Source organism: Copadichromis virginalis, linkage group LG13 (genome assembly GCF_057382275.1).
Source record: "Copadichromis virginalis isolate Kocher_CV1m ecotype Utaka linkage group LG13, C_Virginalis_male_GT1.1, whole genome shotgun sequence".
Lineage (NCBI taxonomy): Eukaryota > Metazoa > Chordata > Actinopteri > Cichliformes > Cichlidae > Copadichromis > Copadichromis virginalis.
The window spans coordinates 17,383,386-17,404,222 of record NC_140630.1 but is presented as its reverse complement, the minus strand read 5'-3'; the positions used below and the strand labels follow the sequence as shown (position 1 = coordinate 17,404,222).

Sequence of the window (20,837 nt, the reverse complement as noted above, 5' to 3'; positions counted from 1 at the left end):
GAACAGGACCAAAGGGAATGTTCTCTCATCCTCTCTTTCATCAGTCTTGGATAAAATCTTCTATTAATCTCTATAAACGGTTTCAAAATGCTTCTTACTAATGAAATGTCTTATCTCACTGTTTTTGTGCATGTGTTGAATAGCCTACCAAGTACAATAAAATTCTAGTGAAGAGTAAAACATTTTGTACAGTTGTTTCTTTTTTGTGATTGTCCTTGTTTGTAAAGGTGTGTGCATGCATATCCTAATGTTTACCCAAATGCATTATTATCTGTGAACAAATCAGTAGTTTTGTTAAAAGACCTACTGGAAATAATACAGCTCTTATATGAACATCTTAATGTGATTACACGACTCCTATAATTAGTTTCTTGAGGTTGAGGAGAATCTACTTTTTTTTTTTCCAAAGAAAGGAAGGATGAGGATGTTGTGCCATGCAGAATATATCTTCTATTCTTTTATGAACACCCTCTAAGGAAAGGGTCTGGGGGTCAGCATTAAAGGGGCTGGTGCCAAGTCCATTTTAGCCCTGCTTATATCAGCAAGCTCCTGGCACACATGCATGCATACATGCACACAAACACAATCGCTTGCTGTCTCTTCCCCCATGGGAAATCCCAGCAGCCATGCCAATCCAGCAGATGTTCCTAAAGTGCAGGCATCTTGTAAACACCATGAAATGTATTAGAGGCTAATGTAGTGCTTGCTGACAGAGTTCTTCAACACAAGATTTGATTTACCACCTGCTGCTCACACATTCTGTACATAACACTGGCACTGAGGTCTCACAGGATGAGAGGGGTTTGCATGTGACAGCCAACAAAGTAACTGAGGCTCAATTGTAGAGTAAAATATAGAAATAATTCAGGCCTCTACAAATGTAATGACTTATAGCTCCACATTGGCTCAGAAAAACAAACAAACTAAGAAATGAAGGTGATACTGCTATGTCCTTATGTGTATAATATGTTATTACATGAACACAAACTTTTGCATATAACCTAAAATGTGAAAGGCATTTCTTAATGAATTTACAATCAAAAGAGTTTTAATAGATTACTGGCTGATGATAATAATACCGTATTATCTGTTTTTCTGAGAATATCCACTTCCCTCACTGTACATCAGTCTATAGAGGGAGCCACTGAAACTTGCTGATGGTTTACTGCACCCCGGTGAGAGAAAAGCCCGGAGTCAACCTGCCCGGTACACCGCCCCCCAGTGTGTCATACTGTACTAACCGCATGTTCATCATTTAAGCGCTGCTTGCACTCCGCCAAGCATCTGACATCCACTGCACCGTTTGCACGATAAAGGCCACCCTGCTTCGCGCACAGTCGGACTTGCAACAACAAAGACGCCGGGGACGTTTAGTTCGGCTTGCCGGGAGAGTTTGGATATCCGCAGGTAACTGCAGGTATGTAGCTAAGACATCACGGGATGACGAAGCACTTGCACACATCGTTCTTACCAACAATGAAATCAATTCATCGAATGTGAAAAATGTTAAGCTGTTGAAACAAGTGAGTAAAACTCCGGTGGCACTTGTTTCTCTTGCAGTTCGCTTGTTTCAGGGAGTTGTCCAGTAACAAGTGTCAGGATCTTGAACTGTGATGAACAAAGCAAAATCAAGAATAGACACGCACGTTACCGTGTGATTAGGCAGCTTGTGTGAGGAAAGACGTGTATTTGGCAGGTACAAAATATTAATCAACCCGAGGTCTGCGTGCCTTCATTTTCATAACCCCGATTGGCACAGAGGGGGCATGTTTACGCACGATCTTTACGCGTGTTACGCACTAATCCTTTAGGAAAGAAACGACAGAAAAAACACTCGGTTGAAGTCGGAGATTTACCTGGAGCGGTGCCAACATAAACAACACGTCAGCAGGGGGAAATGTTGGGACTCGTTGAGTAATGCCATCAGTAATGTTATAATTGATACTAAAAATCGTAGGCATGTCAGGCAAAAATGGTCCTGCACACTCAATCCACTTGACGTCTCCGCATCCCGTTACAGTACTTCTCCGACGTTTGGTCGACATGCTGGGGATCTGTGTGTGTCTTTGTGCGGTTTTTGCACATGTTCTCTCTCAGGAGGCTGAAGAGCCGGTCTCTATTACAGTGAGTAAGCGTACCTTTTTTTCTACCTGTCAGTCTGTGTTTAATACAGCCTGACATATGCATGCTGCTCAGTTTTTTTCATTTACTGATGTACAGCTCGAGAGTTCCTGAAAGGATACTAAACAATGCGTTGTTGTATGTCCTTCACAGTGCACAGAGGGTTATGAGTACGACAGAGTCAGAGAGCAATGTAAAGGTGAGAAATTACACATTTATGTAGCTTTTTATACTCCTGTTTAAAAAAAAAACGTTTTTCCATGTAAGCTTAATGCAAGTTGTACTTTATCCAAATACAATAATAGCATAAATAGCATATCTGCAATCTTTCTTTCTTTCTTTCTTTCTTTCTTTCTTTCTTTCTTTCTTTCTTTCTTTCTTTCTTTCTTTCTTTCAGACATTGATGAATGTGCCTTGTATGACGACGCATGCAAAGGAGGGATGCAGTGTATCAACCACTTTGGTGGATACCTCTGCCTTCCAAAGAGCGCCGTCATCTATATTAGTAAGGACGGTGAGCAGGTGCCGTTGCCAGACAATCCTGTCCCTGCTGTCCCACCAGACCAGCCTCAGCCCCCGAGGGGTCCTTCTCAAAGCATTCGGTGCCCACCAGGACATGCTGCAGATGAGCAGAACTTCTGCAAAGGTAATATCAGCAGCCCAGAAACTTTTCCCCCTCTCTCCCTGTACAGATATATGATTGTGGGAGGTACCATGAAAAATTGGCTTCCTTTTTTGTTTTAAAGTGCTTTACAGCAACACATGGTGTAAACACACGGTTATCTCAGGAAGTGGTGCTGACATACTCCTCAAGAGAGAAATTGGCTTCTGTCAGCAGCACTAGAGGTGTAACCATGAAATAAAGTCCAGAGGTTTAAAAAGGATGGTTGCCACATTATTTTCAAGAGTTTTTAAATCTTCCAGAATATTATAGGTCTTTGTCCTTTGTGAGACAGATTACATCCTAAAAATATAGATACACTAGCTGCTGTGTTCTGCAGTGTAGTGGCAGAATTGTTTTTCAAAGTGTTTTTATCTCCTTAAAAAGAGCAGTATGCTCTTTTTACACTTGGCAGGGCTACGCAGGTATTTGATAATTACTTGCTAACGACTTTAGAGCCCCAGTAAGCTGAGAGCTCAAAAGGTGAACTGTTCATCCATCTGTCTGACAGTCATCAACAGCTTAACTATGCATAGCTGCCAGATGTGTTGCAAGCTTCTCATTTTTTTGTTGTTTTTTTTCCACTCTGATGTCATGTTTTCAAAACCCTTTGGTTGCTCGCAGCGTGATGTTTTTGGCCAGAGTTCAGCTTCTTCCTTAAATTCTTCTTGTTTTGGGTGTTGAAGTCCTGCGCTTCGGGGGGGAAATCAAGCCGCTTTTGTAAAATTCTGGTGAGCTATGTGCTCACATGTACCCCTTACAGCTACAGTAGATATCCCCTGCGCCTTTACTAGGTTGTGGTTTTGGTAGCTGCGCAAAGACTGCGTGGGTGTGATCTTGTGTTTGAGAAAAACTCTTTGATCTTCTCAAATAGGGAGTGGTGGGAGATTCATTCTTTGTCTCACTAACACACACACACACACACACACACACACACACACACACACACACACACACTAGTGCCCTTAATTGTTACTTTGTGCCACACAGAAGAGAGAGAATATTTGAAATCATTTGTAACCCTATACAGTACATCTAGTTACCATCTGTCTTAATGTGTGAGAGTTAAGTGGAAAAGACGCCCCTTTATAAATCTAATGCAAAAACAAAGTGCAGTAAAGTACAGTACATGTGTTCAGTGATTAAAAACTCCTCTCACCATGTGGTGTGTGGCTGTGTGGTGAGGTTTGCAGTCGTAGCGCTCCAGTGAAAGTAACAAATTTGATTTTACACCTGGGACAAAGATATGTGTGAGGTGCTTTATGTGTTTCTCTGAATTGGAACCCAATTAGGGTTTATTAGAGTGTAAAACATGGCAGCATATCAGTTAAAGTAACCACATAAGCGAGCTGGCATGGGTATAATACCTATTCACTGGTGAGCTGTTTCAGTGCATGGGCTAAACAATGATAGGCTGTTGCTGTCAGTGTTATTGCTTTGAAATGACTGCAGTTTTAACTGGAAGGCGTCTCATGCTGTTATGTGGGCGTATATTTTCACTGCTCGAATGATATAATCCATGTTTACATCAGTCTCCAGTTTCTCTGTCATTACAGTTAACAGAGCTACAATGAGCCAATTGTTCTTGGACACAGAATTATCTTTTCGTTTTTGCACCGCAGCAGCCTTTCCGAACAGCTACGTACATATCTTGCTACCAAAGGAATTCCCATTAGCTTTCAATGGGGGAAAACCTCAGTGTATCAAATAGCGCTTACATCAGGCTCCTTCCCTGCAAACTCACCACTCTGTGGAGGAAACCTGGAGTGCAGAGTCAGGTAGGGCAAAGGGGACGATGAAAGGCGGACACTGACTAAATAACCACAGAAGTGCCGGAGCACTGACCAAGCCAGGTTGCACCAGCGTCATGGGTTGTGCAGCTGCTTGCTGTTTCAGTGACTTACTGCTGAGTGTGTGGCGAATAGCAGAGAGGTCAGCTACCAGCGCTGCAAAAAAATGAAGCCAATTTTCCACAGCGCAAATGAAACTGAAAAAAAAGGAAAAGCTTCTCTTAAGTGCGTTATTCTTTATGCTGATTAAAAGCAAAACAGACCACAGAATATATAACACTCTTCAACCTCGTGTTTTTGTTTGATTTGCAGCTTGAGCAGTCATCCCTGTGCGGAAAACTGTTTGCAAAAGGGGGCTATAAAGCCCTTTGGTCCCGAGTGAGAACAGAGACTTAAGCGTGTGTTGTTGTTGTTGTAGTGACACAGTGTAGGGGAACTTGGCACCTTTCTCCAGCCAAGCAGAGAAGCTGTGAACCTTGACTATATGTATGACAGCTTAATGATTCCTCACGTTTCCACGACCTCCACCCACCCTCCAAAAACATACAACATACATTCACTTGTGTACCCCGCCAGGTGATGCCTCCAAGTGAGATCACTTCCTCGGACAAATGACAGCTGAATCGGTCATAAATCAGGAGAATAGTGTGAAGCTCTTGTTTCTAGATTTGTTAAAGCATACTGTATGACAATACACCCTCACAGTTTAGAAATCCCAGCTTAACTGCATCTTCAGTATAATCTTTGACAGATAATTATACCTTATGTCTTTGCGGGTTGTGTTATTCTCCTCGCAGGTCTTAAGTTTACATACTTTGGCTGGTGCCTATTTATTTTTCATCTCTAAATTAGATACTCATGAGCTGCAGTATGAAGCAACATGCCACTCCTGTTTACCTGTCTGGTTTCTTGAGGTCATGTAGGCCACATTACCACCTGCATGCCTGACTAATTTCAGCTTTGCCTGTACGCTCTTCACCTGCAGTGGCCGGAAATTTTTCCTAAATATGTTCTATTAAGGCCGTTAAGCCCCGCATGACGGAGAACTTGTGTATTTTTCCGAACAAGGCCAAGCGCATGCAATAACATTTTTCCACACAGATGCAATGCACTTGGGAGGAATATCTCTGGAATGTTAGCCGTGGTTGTTTTTTTTGTTTGCTCCCATCTTTTGTGATGGTAGGAATTACTCACCACCTTGACAGATAAGCATCGGATCGATCTGCGAGGAGCAGGAATGCAGGGAGCGGAGCGAAGAAAGAGAGCCCAGCGGTTGCAAAGCACAGCGTAACGCTGCCAACAGGCTTCACTATTTGACCTTTACAGTTAATTCCTACAGTTCCACTTATTGTTGGCTCATCCTCGCATGTGCAGTTGATGATACAAGCCCCAACCATGAGCCTTTGCCATGCCATGGACAATGTAAAAAGATGTGAAGTTAAACAGATTGCTGTAATGCTTTTCTTCTTTTTTTCCTTCTCAGGAAATTCCTTTAGATGTTATCTTGTTAGTGTTTGTTTCCTCTCCAAAAACAAGCGACAGAAATTTGGAAAACGTTTTGTTTTTGTATTTTTTTCACAGAGAATGAAGCCTTCAACTCTAAAATTAAACGGATACAGTATACGCCAGATGTTAGATTAAAACATTATGCAGCAATTTTGTTGCTTAGCAGGAGGACGCTGGATCAAACACAAAAGATTTGTTTAATGAAAACATACCCGCTTTTGTTTACTCAGGCAGTAAGACACCTGAAGCACACCGTTGTCCCCGTTGAACCTATCTATTACCAGCAAAGCTCATACCTTCCACCTGTTCCCAAACTCGTGATTTGCGCTCGTCTGCACGATGCTGCTATTCTAGCGCCCTGTGATTTTACTGCCCGGCTCTTTTGCACCTGTTACACTGCAGCTGCACCTTCGGGCTCTTGAACTGCACATGCTTTCTGGGTCAAAAATAGTTTGTTGTTGCGATAGATTAGATGGGTGAATTACCATGAAATTTGGTACAGACATTTTGCTCCAACTTCCTGTCAGGATGAGCTGTAATAACTTTGGCATTTCTGTTACAGTTGCAAGTGTTTCCTGGATGTACAGCCTTACAGAATTACAGAGTCAGGCTCTAAATGGATTATTTAGTGTTGAGCCATTGAATACTTTATTCACTTCATATTAGCTTTATGATTATTTGTATATTACTCTGCAAAGGTCTTGAGCCAACCCTCATTTCTTAGTATTTTCCTAGAAAAAAAGGAAATAGGTGTATATTCTTTATCTGCTTGCATAGTGCTGTATAGAGGGAAAATATGACTTCTTCTGGAAGTTGAGTGACAACTGAAGTCAATTTGTTCCCTAGAGATGAGATCAGTCCTCCAGCTCATGTTACTGCTCTACATTGGGCAATATCCTGGATATAAGCTCAGCGAATCAGCACCTGGCTATTAAGTAAGAAGTAATGTCAGAATTGAAATGGCAAAGGCAGTTTTGAAACCATGAAATACTGTGTCCACCAGAGAGATCTTCCATGGCCACAATATGTGTAAGCCAGGTAATTTATGTGATCTGCACAAAACTTTCACAAGTTATGTTTCAGAGTCAGCAGAAGTGATTCAGAGATGCTCGATTTCTGACAGTTAAAGCTCACTTTCCATTAGAAAACGGTGCCAGGAGGCCTGCTGATGTTGCAACTTCTCAGCCTCGGATAAATGACACAAAGCTCCTTTAACACTGTTTCTATTTCTCGATCATAGAAACGATTTAAACAGCTACAGCCTTAGTTTTGTCCCCCCCCCCCCCCCCTTTCTCCATGAAAAATAAACACATGGAATCTAAAAATACACTTTGCAGAATGATTTCCAGCCTTTCTATCTTTTAATGGGTATACCATGGTGACAGTATTTCATCAGCTTCCTTACGCTGCCAGAGAGTGTCTTTCAGCCTCTGTGAATATAATCAAACCATCATGCAGGCAGCCCTGTTTTTGGCCTCAGCCGTGTTGCTGTACAGTATGTTGTTATTGCTTATGGTTTGCTACTGGCTCCTTGCTGCCATCACATCAACAATGGCAGAGAGGAGAAAAGGGGGAAGCAGCTTTGCCGTGCCTCCTCGGTGCAGGCGCTTAATGTTGTTGTTATTATTCTCCCTGAGGTCGGTGCCTGTCCAGTGGCCAGATGCTTCCTCCTCTGATGTGCTTACATGTGTTGATCTTTCCGTTTACCTCATGATGGAAAGGGACACAGGGCTGCTATAAATCACTTCTTCGCTCTCAGCTGGTTGACACACACATGCAATCGCGAGCCATGTTTAACGCACTTTTTCTGCTTTTCTTCGAATGATCCCGCTGTTATTTTGAACATGTTTTTTTTTCCGTTTTTGCAGCTTTACTCCTTCGGTGTCGGAAATTACCTTTAAGGGCTGTAAATGACTGCAGCCCAGCTCCTGGCATGTCAGGCGAGCAGAGCGACTGATCTTCTTCGCGCTGAAAAGCAGCAGAATTGCTCAGCACTTCTTTTTTTTGGTTGTTTTTCTAGACATTTTCAGAGTAACAGGAAGGATTATTATCAGTAGGGAATACGGCTGGCACACTGGACGGATTTTCAAGAACGTCAAGAGCGTGCCCGACCTTTACAAACGTGTGGAACAAACTCACAAATCAGTTAGTGAGTGTCAGCATGATTAAAACTCCCGTTTCTCCTGAACAATGAGAGCGATGAGAGGGGAATCTTGGGAGTGGTGCTATCAGCAAGAGCATAGAAATATTTCATGCCCTAATACGGATGAAAATACACGGAATATATGATTTTAGTGTCTTGAATTCTTTGATTTCTTATCTGCTTTGTGTTTGGACTTGCTTTGAAAGGGGAACACCACCACTCCCATTCGTCCTGGGGTTGCATTCAAGCCAGCGATAGCTGCATTTCACACTGCATTGCAGAGAGAACTATACACAAATGAAACAATGTGCCGTGCAGCGAGGGATGATATTACAATAGATGGTGTATGACATGCTGATAAATCTGACATTGTAAAATTTTATGGGCTATTAACATCACACATCTTGCCCCCTGCTTGCCCAAAGATTGAATTATCCAATAATCAGAGGGAAACAGAGATGCTGTCCAACAGCAGGATGGCTCCAACTGTTTTGTTTTTTGGATCAGCTCCTGCTTTCCATTGCAGTGGTTCAGTGAAAACAAGATTAAACGCTCTCAAGTGATAATTACAACAAGCCCTATCATGTCAGTATAAATCTGGAGCACGCCACACATTGTTCTGAATTCAAGCCAAATAAATTTTAGGCCCCCATTTTGGATATATATTAATTTCCCCCCCACTAAAACTCATATATACACCTTTTTAGAGTGCATCACTCCATTCCATAAAACATGAGCAGCTCTAAAAAAGGCCATTTAATGAGCACCTCAAACAGGACCTCCGATGCACGCACACCCACTCATCCATAAACACACACATACACACACTCACATTCTTTGAGCTGCCGCCATTCCCGTTACTCCCCCAGCTCCCACAAGGCATTTAGAATTAATCTCCTTGAAAAGCAAGGAGGTTTTAACTCTGACATCACATATGCACACACGGCCATAAATCTAACTTCAAATCTTAAAAAAAGCCAGTTTTTGTTTAAAAAAAAAAAAGCCTCCACCCTTTTTCTTCATTCTTTCCTTCCACATCTTCCACTCTCTTGCTGGACAGCCTTATCTTTCCCTGTGATGTTACAGCAGGCTCGCTCTTGGAAGAAACTTGCAAGCTATGTTGAATAAACGTTGACAAAAATCTGACCTCGGGGAACAGTCACTTCTCCCCACACGCAACACATCATCACATTTGATGGCTTGTTGCAGTTTTCCTGTCGAGTGTGCAGCATGGCAAACTGTGGAGACTTTATGGGACCTAGGAGCCAGCCAATGTGGGATAAACTCCCCCTCCACCCCCACCCCCCCCTCCAAACACACCCACACGCACATGCTTACACAAAGTTTTGGGGAACTTTGTATTGGCAGCTCCTTAAAGGTTTAGTGACAAAGTAGCAGTTACCGCAAGATATTCCTGTGAATGAACCTTTGGACTGTGTTCAGCACATATGCTTTTATTTAGACCTCTCCAAGCTTTCTTCCAGGAGAGGGAAGATGACTCTGACTTTTCCGCACACAGAATTTTCATAGGAGCTACACTGTTCACATTCAAACTACTTAGTCATATCCATTTACTAGAAGAGTTCATGGTCTCTACACCTTGCTGAGGAAAATGCTGGGACACAGATCAAACATATGTTCTGTACACCCCTGACACCTTGTTCATTGATTTAGGTAGCCAGAGCCACTCTGACCAACAGTGGCATAGATGTTGCTGGACTCATGCCAGCTAAGTCGCACTAAAATGAGTCCAAATGCACTGATGTAATTCCGGTTGGCAGCAGAACATGAGCAAATGCTGCTATCAGGAGTGGCCATCTCGCCTTGAAGCTGCTGGCACATGTGGAGCAGCTCAGGCTCAGATTTGTCCTGAATTAAGTCAGAAGAAAGTCAACATTAAGTTCAGTCAGAGGTGCTCATTCTGCCCATGAGCACTGGCTTATCCCCTGAAGTTAGTTTGTGAACTGCTGTTATGATTCTAGTTTAACATTTTGGCGCTAATGTCACATTATTTGAACATGAAAGTAGTTCTAATACTGGCTAGCTGCAGTGGTTAGCTTTGTATGGTCCTAAGTCACTTTGATGTTAAATACAATGCCGATATTAACAGGCTTTCCATAAAATATATTTCCCATTAAATACTGAACAGCGACTGCTTTGTTAGTCACAGTGGCTGTTCCCTTAATTTCTTATAATGTTAAACTCTAATACACTCTCAAACAAGGATCTTTAAGGAACTATTAATAAGAATCTAAGCACTCCAAAATACATATGCAATACATTTAATGTGCCGTGGCAATAAGAAAAAATGGGGGCGTTTTAGTCTGTGGTTTTCTGTCCGTGGCATTTCTGATACATACAGTATATGTATACAACAATCATCAATACAACAACATTAACAAAAGAGATAATGTGCTTCATCCACATTCAAAGATGACCAAAGTATACATTTGAAAACCCATAAACAGGTTAAACATTGCATGGAACTATGTGTGTACAGAAATTATATGCACGTCCTAGGGCCCCCAGTAAGGAACTACAGACATGTTTGTGCACACCATATAATAGTTATAAAATACAGAACAACATTTCCTTATTTAATCATTGTGGATTCACTGTTTGCAAATGATATACTGTAATATCCAGTAGGCATCCCCTTGGAGAAGTTTCAGTTCAAGTTTGCAGGTTCCTCTACTCAAAGTAGAGTATTTTAATACGGCAGTCTGTAGGTAGGTGATTAACTCACTTTTTGAGCCAGCTTCAAGTGGTCAATTGAGGAACTGCATGTTTCAGGCCTGAATATTAAACCTTTGGGTCTGGGGATGCAGTGTGGACCAATCAGAAGGAGGTTAAACTGTGAACTGATTTGCTATTATTATTTATTAATGTTCAAATGATTGTAAAAATAATGGCATTGCCAGTTTGTGTTTAGTTCTAAGCAAACACAGCTATGCTTTTGCAACTTGAGTGAATCTGTGTGGTGACGTAGCAAGTTGCCGTATTTACACGCAGAGCATTTCACTGATATCACGGATTTGTTGATGTCTGGCGGTAGGGTAGCGTGAACACACAAGACTGCTTTTTCAGACTTGTATTGTCTGAATCTATTATATAGCCAGAAGGCAAGGCATTTCCAGTCTAAATGAATCACCAAATACCTCCAGTAAGTAGGTGTGGTTATGAGTCACAGGGACTTGATCCTGGCTTCTGACTGCTGTCTTCTGTCTAAGTAATTGTTGACATTTGTTCAGACGTTTTCTTCGTGCCGTACATATGCAAGATTACATTTCCATTATTTCTCTGACACCCACTTCAACCTAATTTTTCTTGCACAGTGTTGCTACTTTGCATATTTACCTGTCAAGGCTCGTAGTTTGCCATCAACCCGCTACTTAGCACAGGTTTCAACAGTATAGCAAGGTGATTGTTTTTCACTCCATCCATCCATTTTCTTGGAGCCTATCCCAACTGCCACTGAGCAAAAGGCAGTGTACACCTTAGGCAGGTCACCAGATAACCATTCAGCTTCATGGTTTTAGACTTCAGGAGGAAGCCGGAGTACCCAGAGAGAACTCATGCAAACCCCAGCTGGCTGCCAGGTTTAGGCTATATATTGTTCCCAGTATTTATACCCATCACCTTTGGATCTTTGTGGTAATACCGGTACCATTGGTACTGGTATTACCACAAAGATCAAATGTTTACATACATTGCATGTGTGAAATCTTCTGTTCATAATCGGTTGAGTTAGATTTCTTTTACAGGTTAAACCTGGATGCTGCACTAGCAGTGACAGAGGCATTGGAATATAATGACAATAGTGTCATTGAGCCTTTGAGTTGGGATACTGGGACAGTATCCCAAAGTGTGATACTGAGCAATCCCGGCACTTGGTTTCTTGCTGACATTTGGTGCTGTTTTCGAATGTCTTTTCCTAGATGTCTTTCAAGCCACATCAGAACACAGATTTTCCAGAGCAGCACTGCTTTCATCTTTGTCCTCTACTAAGTGGGTCAATGAGCAACAATCCTTATGTGTGCATTCCACACTTTATGCAGTTTGCACCTGTTGTCTCTAAGGTGGACCTTTAGATAAGCCCTGCTTTTGTCCCTAATGTACTTCATCCTATCACTGCGCCCCCATAGAGCTGAGAACCTTTCAGCCCTCTTCCCTTTCTTTCCTTTAGGGAGTGAAGACAACTTACCTTCTGTCTGGCTTTTCTTTCACGGGCTCTTGCGCAGCAAATCAAGCCAATTTCTCACCGGCATCAGTCCCATTCATTGAGGAAGCTGTGGGGCTGGAATATAAGGCATTTGAGGCACTCAGGGAAGGGCATGATCCTCTTCAGGTCTATCGCATGAAACATTTCCAGGGAAATATGAGTTGAATTATTTGTTCAACAGAACTTTTAACTGTCCTGCACTGATTTGAATGTGTCGACTGATCATTTATTCTGTTTTTCAGTTGTATTTGATTTTTATCTAAAGACTGCAGGGAGGTTATTAATGTCATGTTTTCTAGAGGACACAGTGCAACTATAGGTTTTTCGTATAGCTTTACACCTTCCAGGCTCTTGTGACTACTGTTAAGTTACACACGTGCCAAACAGCAATGCAGTAATAGTACCCTCTTCTTTTCCCTTGTGTGTGGTATTGAGGATAACTGTCTGTCATGCTGTTAAACCAATTCCCAGTGGCTGTCTGCATATGATGGGTTGCATCAGACCACCCAAGAGGCCTGCTGGTGGGCCTCAGAGATGAGAGTATACACCATTGGCATATTAATAGTTTGTGTGTGTGTATGTTGGGAGGTAACCATGAGAAAAGCCTTTTTTAAGCAGATCTGGCTCTGAACTATCCAAAGTTGGAAATGTGTTCGTAGAATCAGCATTAAACGTAGAATCGTCTCACTGGCGTCTCATATTTTGGAGGTTTAATCAGTTCTTTAAAGTGTTATACATGATGTTCAGAACCAGTGGATGTCACACTAGAGCATCAGCCTTAAAACAAAAGAACCAAAACTGACTTTGAGCTCTTTTTGTAGCTCTTTATGCCTCAAAATCTAGACAGTGATACCTCTGCTCCTTATCTATGCCAGAAAGGCGCTTTTAGCTTTTGTTTCTTCCGTAGAGTAAACTCTGGAAAGTCGCCTCTGGAAGCTGAACACCGCAGCCTGCACTTTGCCATCTTCCTTTTACCACACAGTGTGGGAGGTCACGTTCTCATCCTCCTTATAAACACCAGGAAGGCCTACAGTTTCAAGGGAGGCACTCACATGTATTAACATGCACGTGCGGCCAGAGCTGCTACCAAGACATTAAACAGAGAAGCTCAGATTACAGCTCGTGCAGATTGTACGTATGACAACATTTATTTAAGACATCTTGGAGGTAAATGTGGGTTTGTCATTTTTGGGTTTGCGCTCCTGGAATTCATTCTCACCCCCTTTAAAGCTCGCCGTACTTTTATCATCTCACTACATGTGAATTATGGGTTGAGAAACAGAAAGTGAATGTGTTTGGGTCTGTTTTAAGTTGATGGATGTCTGTTGAGAGAGCAAAGCTGTCACGGCTGGCGGAGGGAGCCGTGTGGTGTGGAGGAAAAGGAGGACCCAAGATGCAGCGAACTGATGACAGAGTGATGTTTATTTACAAGGTGGTGGTGGTGGCAAAAACAGGCAACTCAACATGAGCAATTACAAACCTAAACTGGGAGAAACTAAAGACAAACCTGAGACCATACAAAAGGGGTGCGGGGCAGAGAGACGCAGAGACAGGAACGAAACACCATAGAATGCAGAGCTACACGGAGGAACGCAGTGATACATGGATGAACGCAGACGAGCCGACGAGGAGCACAGGCAGACACCAACTATAAATACACACACCAGGTAATGAGGAAATGGCACACAGGAGGGGACACAGCTGGAACTTAATGGGCATAACGAGACACAGACCTACAAAGTAAAACAGGAAATCTAGAACCCGAACCGGACACAAGGGGGGAGGACACAGAATAACTAGAACAGAGGGAAATAGTCACAAAACACAAAACGCTGGGTCAACGACCCAGGACCATGACAAAAGCGTTATGGTAGACAGCACATGACTTATCAGTAGAGGTGTTTCTCCCTCTTTCATACTCACACTCACACACACACACACACACACACACACACACACACACACACACACATGCATACTTCCCTCTTCAAATAACTGTCTTGTTAGTTAAAGATATGATCTGTGTTTTTCCCCTCACCCAGAGCTGCTCGATAAAAGCCGTCTTTATGTAATCGCCTGCTCTCTGTGTGAACATGTGTGTTTATGCCCATGTGTGTAATGTGATGGTGTCAGTGGTCACACATTTTGCTGCCTGTGGAAAACAGTTTACACATCACAGAGCTCATGCGGTCCAGGCACGTCCCTTTGCTTTGTCTTCCATATGTTCTTGTATAATTGACTGCATGCAGCTTTGTCTCAGTTTGTGTGTGCATGTGTGTGTGTTTTTTGCAGACATAGATGAATGTGTGACAGGCAGTCACAGTTGTGGTCCCGAACAGGTGTGCTACAACACCAGAGGCTCCTATATGTGCCAGTGTGCTCAAGGTTACCAAAGGAATGGAGACCTCTGTGTCGGTAAGTCTTTATTATATAAAATGCTTTTTTATGTGATTTTTATTAACCGATTTAAACTTGTTCTGCATGACTCTTGTGTACCCCCAGACAGAGATGAGTGTGCCACGACCCACTACTGCATGCACAGGTGTGTGAACACCCCGGGCTCATACTACTGTGAGTGCAAGACAGGTTACAAGCTGGTCAGCAACAACCACAGCTGTGTTGGTAAGCCACTGAAAATCCATGCTGTGTGTGTGTGCATCGTTTTCTCATTTGCAGAGGCATCAATATCAAGACTTTGTACTTTTGTAATGTATATAATAAAAGCTATCAAGCTGACCTTTAATAGCACTTAAAACTATAGCTACTCCTCCAGACAATCAATAATCAGTAGAGGTGGCTCGGGCATCTGACCATCTCCTGGCTGTCTCCTGGGTGATGGTTTTTGGGGATGTCGTCCTAGAAAGACGACTGAAAAGACATCTTTACATCTCACAGCTGGCTTGGGAACACCTTGGTGTGTGTGTGTGTGTGTGTGTGTGTCCCAGAAGAGCTACAGGAGGTGGCTAGGGAGAGGGAAATCTAGCCATCTCTGCTTAGATTGCATTGCTGCCCCCTTGACCTTGAACTGGATGAGTGGTTCTTCTAGACTGATCAATTTAATAGATGTTTAATATAAATATACGGCTAATAATGACCTAAATAAAGTTAGGTAACTAAGTAGATGTGAGTAGAAGAATGAGTTAGCTACCAAAGTCCAGTGTTCACACTGACTGGGTTTGTCTCACTCCTCAGTTTTTTGACATGCAGACCCTTGGAGGAAGTCACCTCAACCAAACAAAAGGTGCAAGCAACCTGAATCCACACTGTAAATCTCCTGAAGTCAAAGGAAGCTGTTGAGTGTGTCACAGAGATGTTTATCTCTGAAGCATATTTAGAAAACCTGTGACTGGCTGCCAGCTCCTATCTATGCAGAAACATGTGTATGTGATTTAACAAACACACATACGCAAGCTGAAACATGTGTAAGTCTGTTTCTGTTGCAGACTGTATCAGTCTTTCTGCCTCTTTTGAACTGAACTGATTTAGCGATTACAAGTTTATGACAGTTCAGATCTGCTATCTTCTGGGAAATTTCCAACTCTGCAAAGAAAAAAATGGTCAGATTATTTGACAGGTTATGAAAATTACTTGATTTGGTAAAAAGTGTCATGAAGTGTAGGATTGTGGACCCAAATGCAGTCAACACAGAAGGATAGTTAACAGACCAAGACAAGGTCGGGTGGGAAGAAAGCACTATTTACAAACAAAGGAAAACCAGGAGCCTGGACGCTGGAGGGTAACAACTAGAAGGTGAAGATAAGATTGTGTCCATACACTGTACTCTTTGTAAAACCCCTTCTTTTGTTTTAGATGTGAATGAATGTGATGCAGAAAGCCCCTGTCATCACCACTGCTACAACCTGATTGGCTCCTTCCTTTGCCAGTGTGACCAAGGCTACGAGCTGGCTCAAGACACGGTCTCCTGCCAAGGTGCACACACATGCACACTACGTGCATAAATGTAACCATCCACATGCGAACACGTTCCCGGTTGTTAACGCACACTGACTTCAGAGCCTGACTTGTTCTACTCATTGTCTACTTTTGTGTGTGCATGTTTTCTGCGCAGATATCGATGAGTGCGGTTTGTCCAGCTACATGTGTCAGTACCAGTGTGTTAACAATCCAGGAAGTTACTCTTGTGAGTGTCCACAAGGATATCAGCTCCAGGCAAACCGGTTGTGTCAAGGTATGGCAGTCCACCCCTTTCCTTCCTCCCATAAATCAGTTTTTTATTTACTTTTTGTGTTCATTCGTTTATTATCTATCTCATACCCCGGTCTCTGTTTTCCAACACAACAAACTTCCTCTACATAAACTCTTTGAGGATAACTGGTGGTTATTCTTCCTGTCATCATCTGTTTAACCTCTAAAGCAGACCTTAAAGCCACCAGTACTGTCATGGAAAGAATGCCGAGGTTAGGCAAGGCAAACGCACAAACTTCGTGTTGCCTTGCTAAGCCACCTCTGTGAATTTATATGCATGATGTTGGTTTCTTGAAGTGGATTTATTTGAAGGTCCGGCATGTTCTCAAAGGGAGAGCTGTTATTTTTTCCTTTCCCCCTCAGTCAGGTGCAAGCTTTATAGATGGAGCCATGAATCTAGCCTGTTGTGTCAGAGGGACGTTTTGGTGATGAATCCAGGTTGCTGTGCCAGAAATAGCCCTGCGGTTTGGGGCACACTTGATGGCTCTATTTTCATGGTACTGAACGGAAAGAGCTTTAGTTAGAGCTCTGTGGGGTTGCACAAGGGGCTTCCCTCCCTTATGGATCTGCGGGTTCCTTCTTCTGTGTCTCCACTGCCAAAACAAATGCTGCTGCAGCAAAAAACAAAAAACCAAACCTCTTGTACATAACCTGAACTTTGACTGTGCTTACACAGTTCTCTTTGAAAATGCTTTGAATTGTTATCCAACTATTTGACTTTTCACTTACTTTTCTCTCTGTCTCTCTTCCAATCATCACCAGACATAAATGAGTGCGAGACGGGAACCCATAACTGCCAAGATGATGAAATGTGCTGGAACTATTATGGAGGCTTCCGCTGCTACCCCAGAAACCCCTGCGAGCCACCTTACACCCAAACATCTGAAAAGTCAGTAAACATCACAGGCTCTTTTGATTCTCTCTCATTTGCACAAGAAGTTTCAAAAAGTCTGTCTTAATTTTTGTGTCTGCTTGCAGTCGCTGCATCTGCCGGGCTCAGACTGATTGCCAGGGTCTCCCACCATCAATTGTCTACAAATACATGAGCATCCAGGCAGAGCGGACTGTGCCAGCGGAAATATTCCAAATTCAAGCCACAAGCATATATGCCAACACACACAACACTTTCAGGATTAAATCTGGGAATGATGGAGGGGAGTTTTTCCTTCGGGTATGTTGATGGGGAAAAAAACAAAACAAAAACTGGGTAAAATAATTGTTACGATGCCTGTTGGCAAAGGGGACAAACTGGAGAACCCACAGCCTCCCTGATGCTTAGCAGTATCCACATTGATTCTCACCATCAGTTATCATAGTAACTAAAGCTGGTAGAAATTAACTACATTTTTCAATTGCAGTAGAAATCAGGACCCGTTATACAAGGCAATATGACTGTCTTCTTTTTTCTACTTTTAGTGAGTCTGTGAAAACTGTAGCTTCCATTTCCTGTTCTCAGCTGATAGGAGAGGGACTCAGTGTGATCTTAAAAAAGTTAAAAAGCCAACTTTCTTCGAGGTTCGACATGTTGTGCACTCAGAGATACTCTTCTGCTATAAGTGGTTATTTGAGTCACTGTTGCCTTCCTCTCAGCCAGAAATGGTCCGGCTAGGCTATGTGCCTACATGCATTGTGTTTCTGCCATGTGATTGGCTGATTAGATTAAACAACCAGTTAAACAGGTGTACATAATAAAGTGACTGGTGAGTCTATATTACTAATGTAAAACTGTGTCAAAAAAGATACAATTTGCACTCACATGCTAACACACGGATTGATTGTACTTTCTGCAGCGTTCCACCAATGTGAGTGCCATGCTGGTGCTTACCAAGCCATTGACGGGCCCCAGAGAGTACGTCGTGGACCTGGAGATGATCACTCACCATTTGACCATGAACTACCGCTCCAGCTCACTGCTGCGGCTCACCATCATCGTAGGGCCCTACGCTTTCTGAGCGGCTCAGTTCCCAACAGCGCACACAAGTCTGTAAACATGGCAATGTAACACAGCAGATGCCTGTATCAGCATAACATACTTTACATTTTCATATACATTCAGTATATAATATAGGCTGTCTCAGTCTCAAACAGCAGCACAGCAGTTCCAGTTGCTCAAGTCAGACCACCTTCTGCTATAACATGACCACTGGGCATCTTTTTCTATCAAGGTGTTGATTAAGAAAGCACCAATCTTAAAACGTAGTACTTTTTCTTTAGTATTTTGAAAGATTAATCATTTTGACATAGTTTTGGAGTGCTTGAAGAATAAATGCAGTGTCTTCCCCATATCGTGATTGTCTCACCTTCCTGAAAAATCAGGAACAGAGCAGTGGCACTAAGGAAACGAGGCCTATAGGACACACAACCTAAACCTGATGGGTTTTTGATGGAGCTGCACCTTCATATATCCCTTTGTTCAAACTAGAATTGCATACAATAACTAGTGTGTGCCTCATTTGTAAGTAAGAAAGAAAAATCTATAGAAATGTACATGTACACGTATCCAGTATGAGCAGCTTTTGACCTTGTAAATCACATCCTCTGTTCTGTTAATTGTTAGGGGTTAGTACTGCTGCGCCCCGCTATTTGTGCAAGTTTCTGTATAGTTTGCCTCATGAGTAATAATTTCCAGAGGAGTCCAGGAACAGTTCAAAAGTGTAAAGGGAGGGAATTAGCCTGTAAGTTGAGAGAATACTTAACTTTATGTTACAGCAGGCCTACTCGTACAATTTACTCCCAGGAGTTAAGTCATGTACATACCTAGGTAACAAATCAGTGTGCTGACGTGTGAGAAGGTGTGAGTGTGTGTGTGTATGTTTGTGTGTGCGATTGCCTTTGTTTATGCATGCAAGCAAATGTAAGTGTGAAACGCAGAGGGGATAGAAAGGGAAAGAGTGAGAAAGAGCTTGTTCTCTGCCCCCGGGTTTGGTGGATGTGGTCGAGCTGTTTATGCGTTTCTGTGATACCATCCTAACAGCTTTCGGTCACAGAGGCAATAACAGAGGTTTTTGAACTCGAGAACACGTACAGGAAATGACAGTTTTCATAATACAACTTGGCGAATTGACCACTCGTTGGTGCCACAGTGATCCTCCAGAGGAACAGCTGGACTTTCTAATGTCAGTCCCAGTCAAAGAAGCCAGGCTGGCACCAGGCTGGCTTGCGTGATAAAGATAATTACAGTGTTTTGCCCTGTAGCTGGTTCATGTGCGACACAGGGGGATTATTAAAGTGTTAATACAATGCCACCAGACTTTTGGCAGAATGAGAAATCTTTCACTACCTGCTTTGCCTTTTATGATTCCACGTGTCCACTCTGGCTTATTGCTGAAACACTATAAACTGTAGATATACAGCACTGAAAACCGCATGGACAATCACCATGTTGTCACCACTCTGTAGGTATAGAAAGTTATCCAGCTTTTCCTAAAACCCTTTAATGTGGTTTCAGCAGTGATCATACCGTAGTGCCTTAGAGGTATAAACATGAAAATGTAACAGTAATCTTATCATTTATGCTGTCAAAAGAAAAAACAAGAAAAATGTTAACTTTCTTCCATGAGATGCCTTAATGTTTTTTTTCTTTTCTATTTAAATATATATTTTGTCATATGTACCTTATATTGATTGTACTCTGGAGTTTAAAAGTTATATTGTTGAATAAAATATGATGTATAAATTGGGCCAGGTTGTTCTCTCTTTTTTTGCCCAACAGCACAGAGGAACAGCTTTAAGATGTGTGAAAACTAATCGCAAGAGTCACGCACCAAAGTAAACATTTTCTGACTTCACATATATTGTAATGGAAAAAGCAGCGGCTGGATGAAATGCTCTGCTGCTCCCCTCGTGATTTAGGGAAAACGTGAGGATGATTTCATCTGAATTTAACAATGATAAATGCAGTGAACATGATGCCGTAGCCATCATATCTATCTTATTTAAGGAGATCCAGAGGGGATACGGTAATATGCTGTGTTGAGTAAACGTGTGCTCAGGGACAACTACGAAGCCTGCACACACAAACACACACACATCATATTTAGATGTAAAATTGGTTGGGAGGGGTTTTATGGTAAGTTGTTACTCAATCACGCTGCTGTCTAGAGCTTTAGTCAGAGCAGCAATGGGACATGTAAGATGATACATGATGTGTCATTGTTCCCCAAACCCCATCTTTAGCTCCCCACTCAT

General features: G+C 42.4%; 1 protein-coding gene across 2 annotated transcripts; it reads left to right on the top strand.

Moving 5' to 3' along the window:
- The first annotated feature begins 1,081 nt into the window (after positions 1-1,081).
- On the top strand, positions 1,082-20,329 carry efemp1 (EGF-like fibulin extracellular matrix protein 1). Of its 2 annotated transcripts, XM_085477654.1 has the most exons (11): positions 1,082-1,417; positions 2,021-2,124; positions 2,275-2,320; positions 2,519-2,767; positions 14,736-14,858; positions 14,946-15,065; positions 16,254-16,373; positions 16,513-16,632; positions 17,412-17,538; positions 17,628-17,820; positions 18,440-20,329. In XM_085477654.1, the coding sequence occupies exons 2-11, from the start codon at positions 2,044-2,046 to the stop codon at positions 18,599-18,601; spliced, it is 1,341 nt and encodes a 446-aa protein (XP_085333780.1). In that variant the 5' UTR covers positions 1,082-1,417; positions 2,021-2,043; the 3' UTR covers positions 18,602-20,329. The 2 variants fall into 2 exon arrangements, with proteins under 2 accessions (XP_085333780.1, XP_085333781.1); XM_085477655.1 differs by lacking the exon at positions 1,082-1,417 and having other exon boundaries at positions 2,106-2,128.
- The last annotated feature ends 508 nt before the right edge of the window (positions 20,330-20,837 follow it).

Excerpts from the sequence above, each read along its gene's own strand:
- efemp1 (XM_085477654.1), top strand. The coding sequence starts at position 2,044 with ATGCTGGGGATCTGTGTGTGTCTTTGTGCGGTTTTTGCACATGTTCTC. Across the intron at positions 2,125-2,274 it reads AAGAGCCGGTCTCTATTACA|TGCACAGAGGGTTATGAGTA; the intron begins GTGAGTAAGCGT and ends TGTCCTTCACAG. Across the intron at positions 17,539-17,627 it reads TACACCCAAACATCTGAAAA|TCGCTGCATCTGCCGGGCTC; the intron begins GTCAGTAAACAT and ends GTCTGCTTGCAG.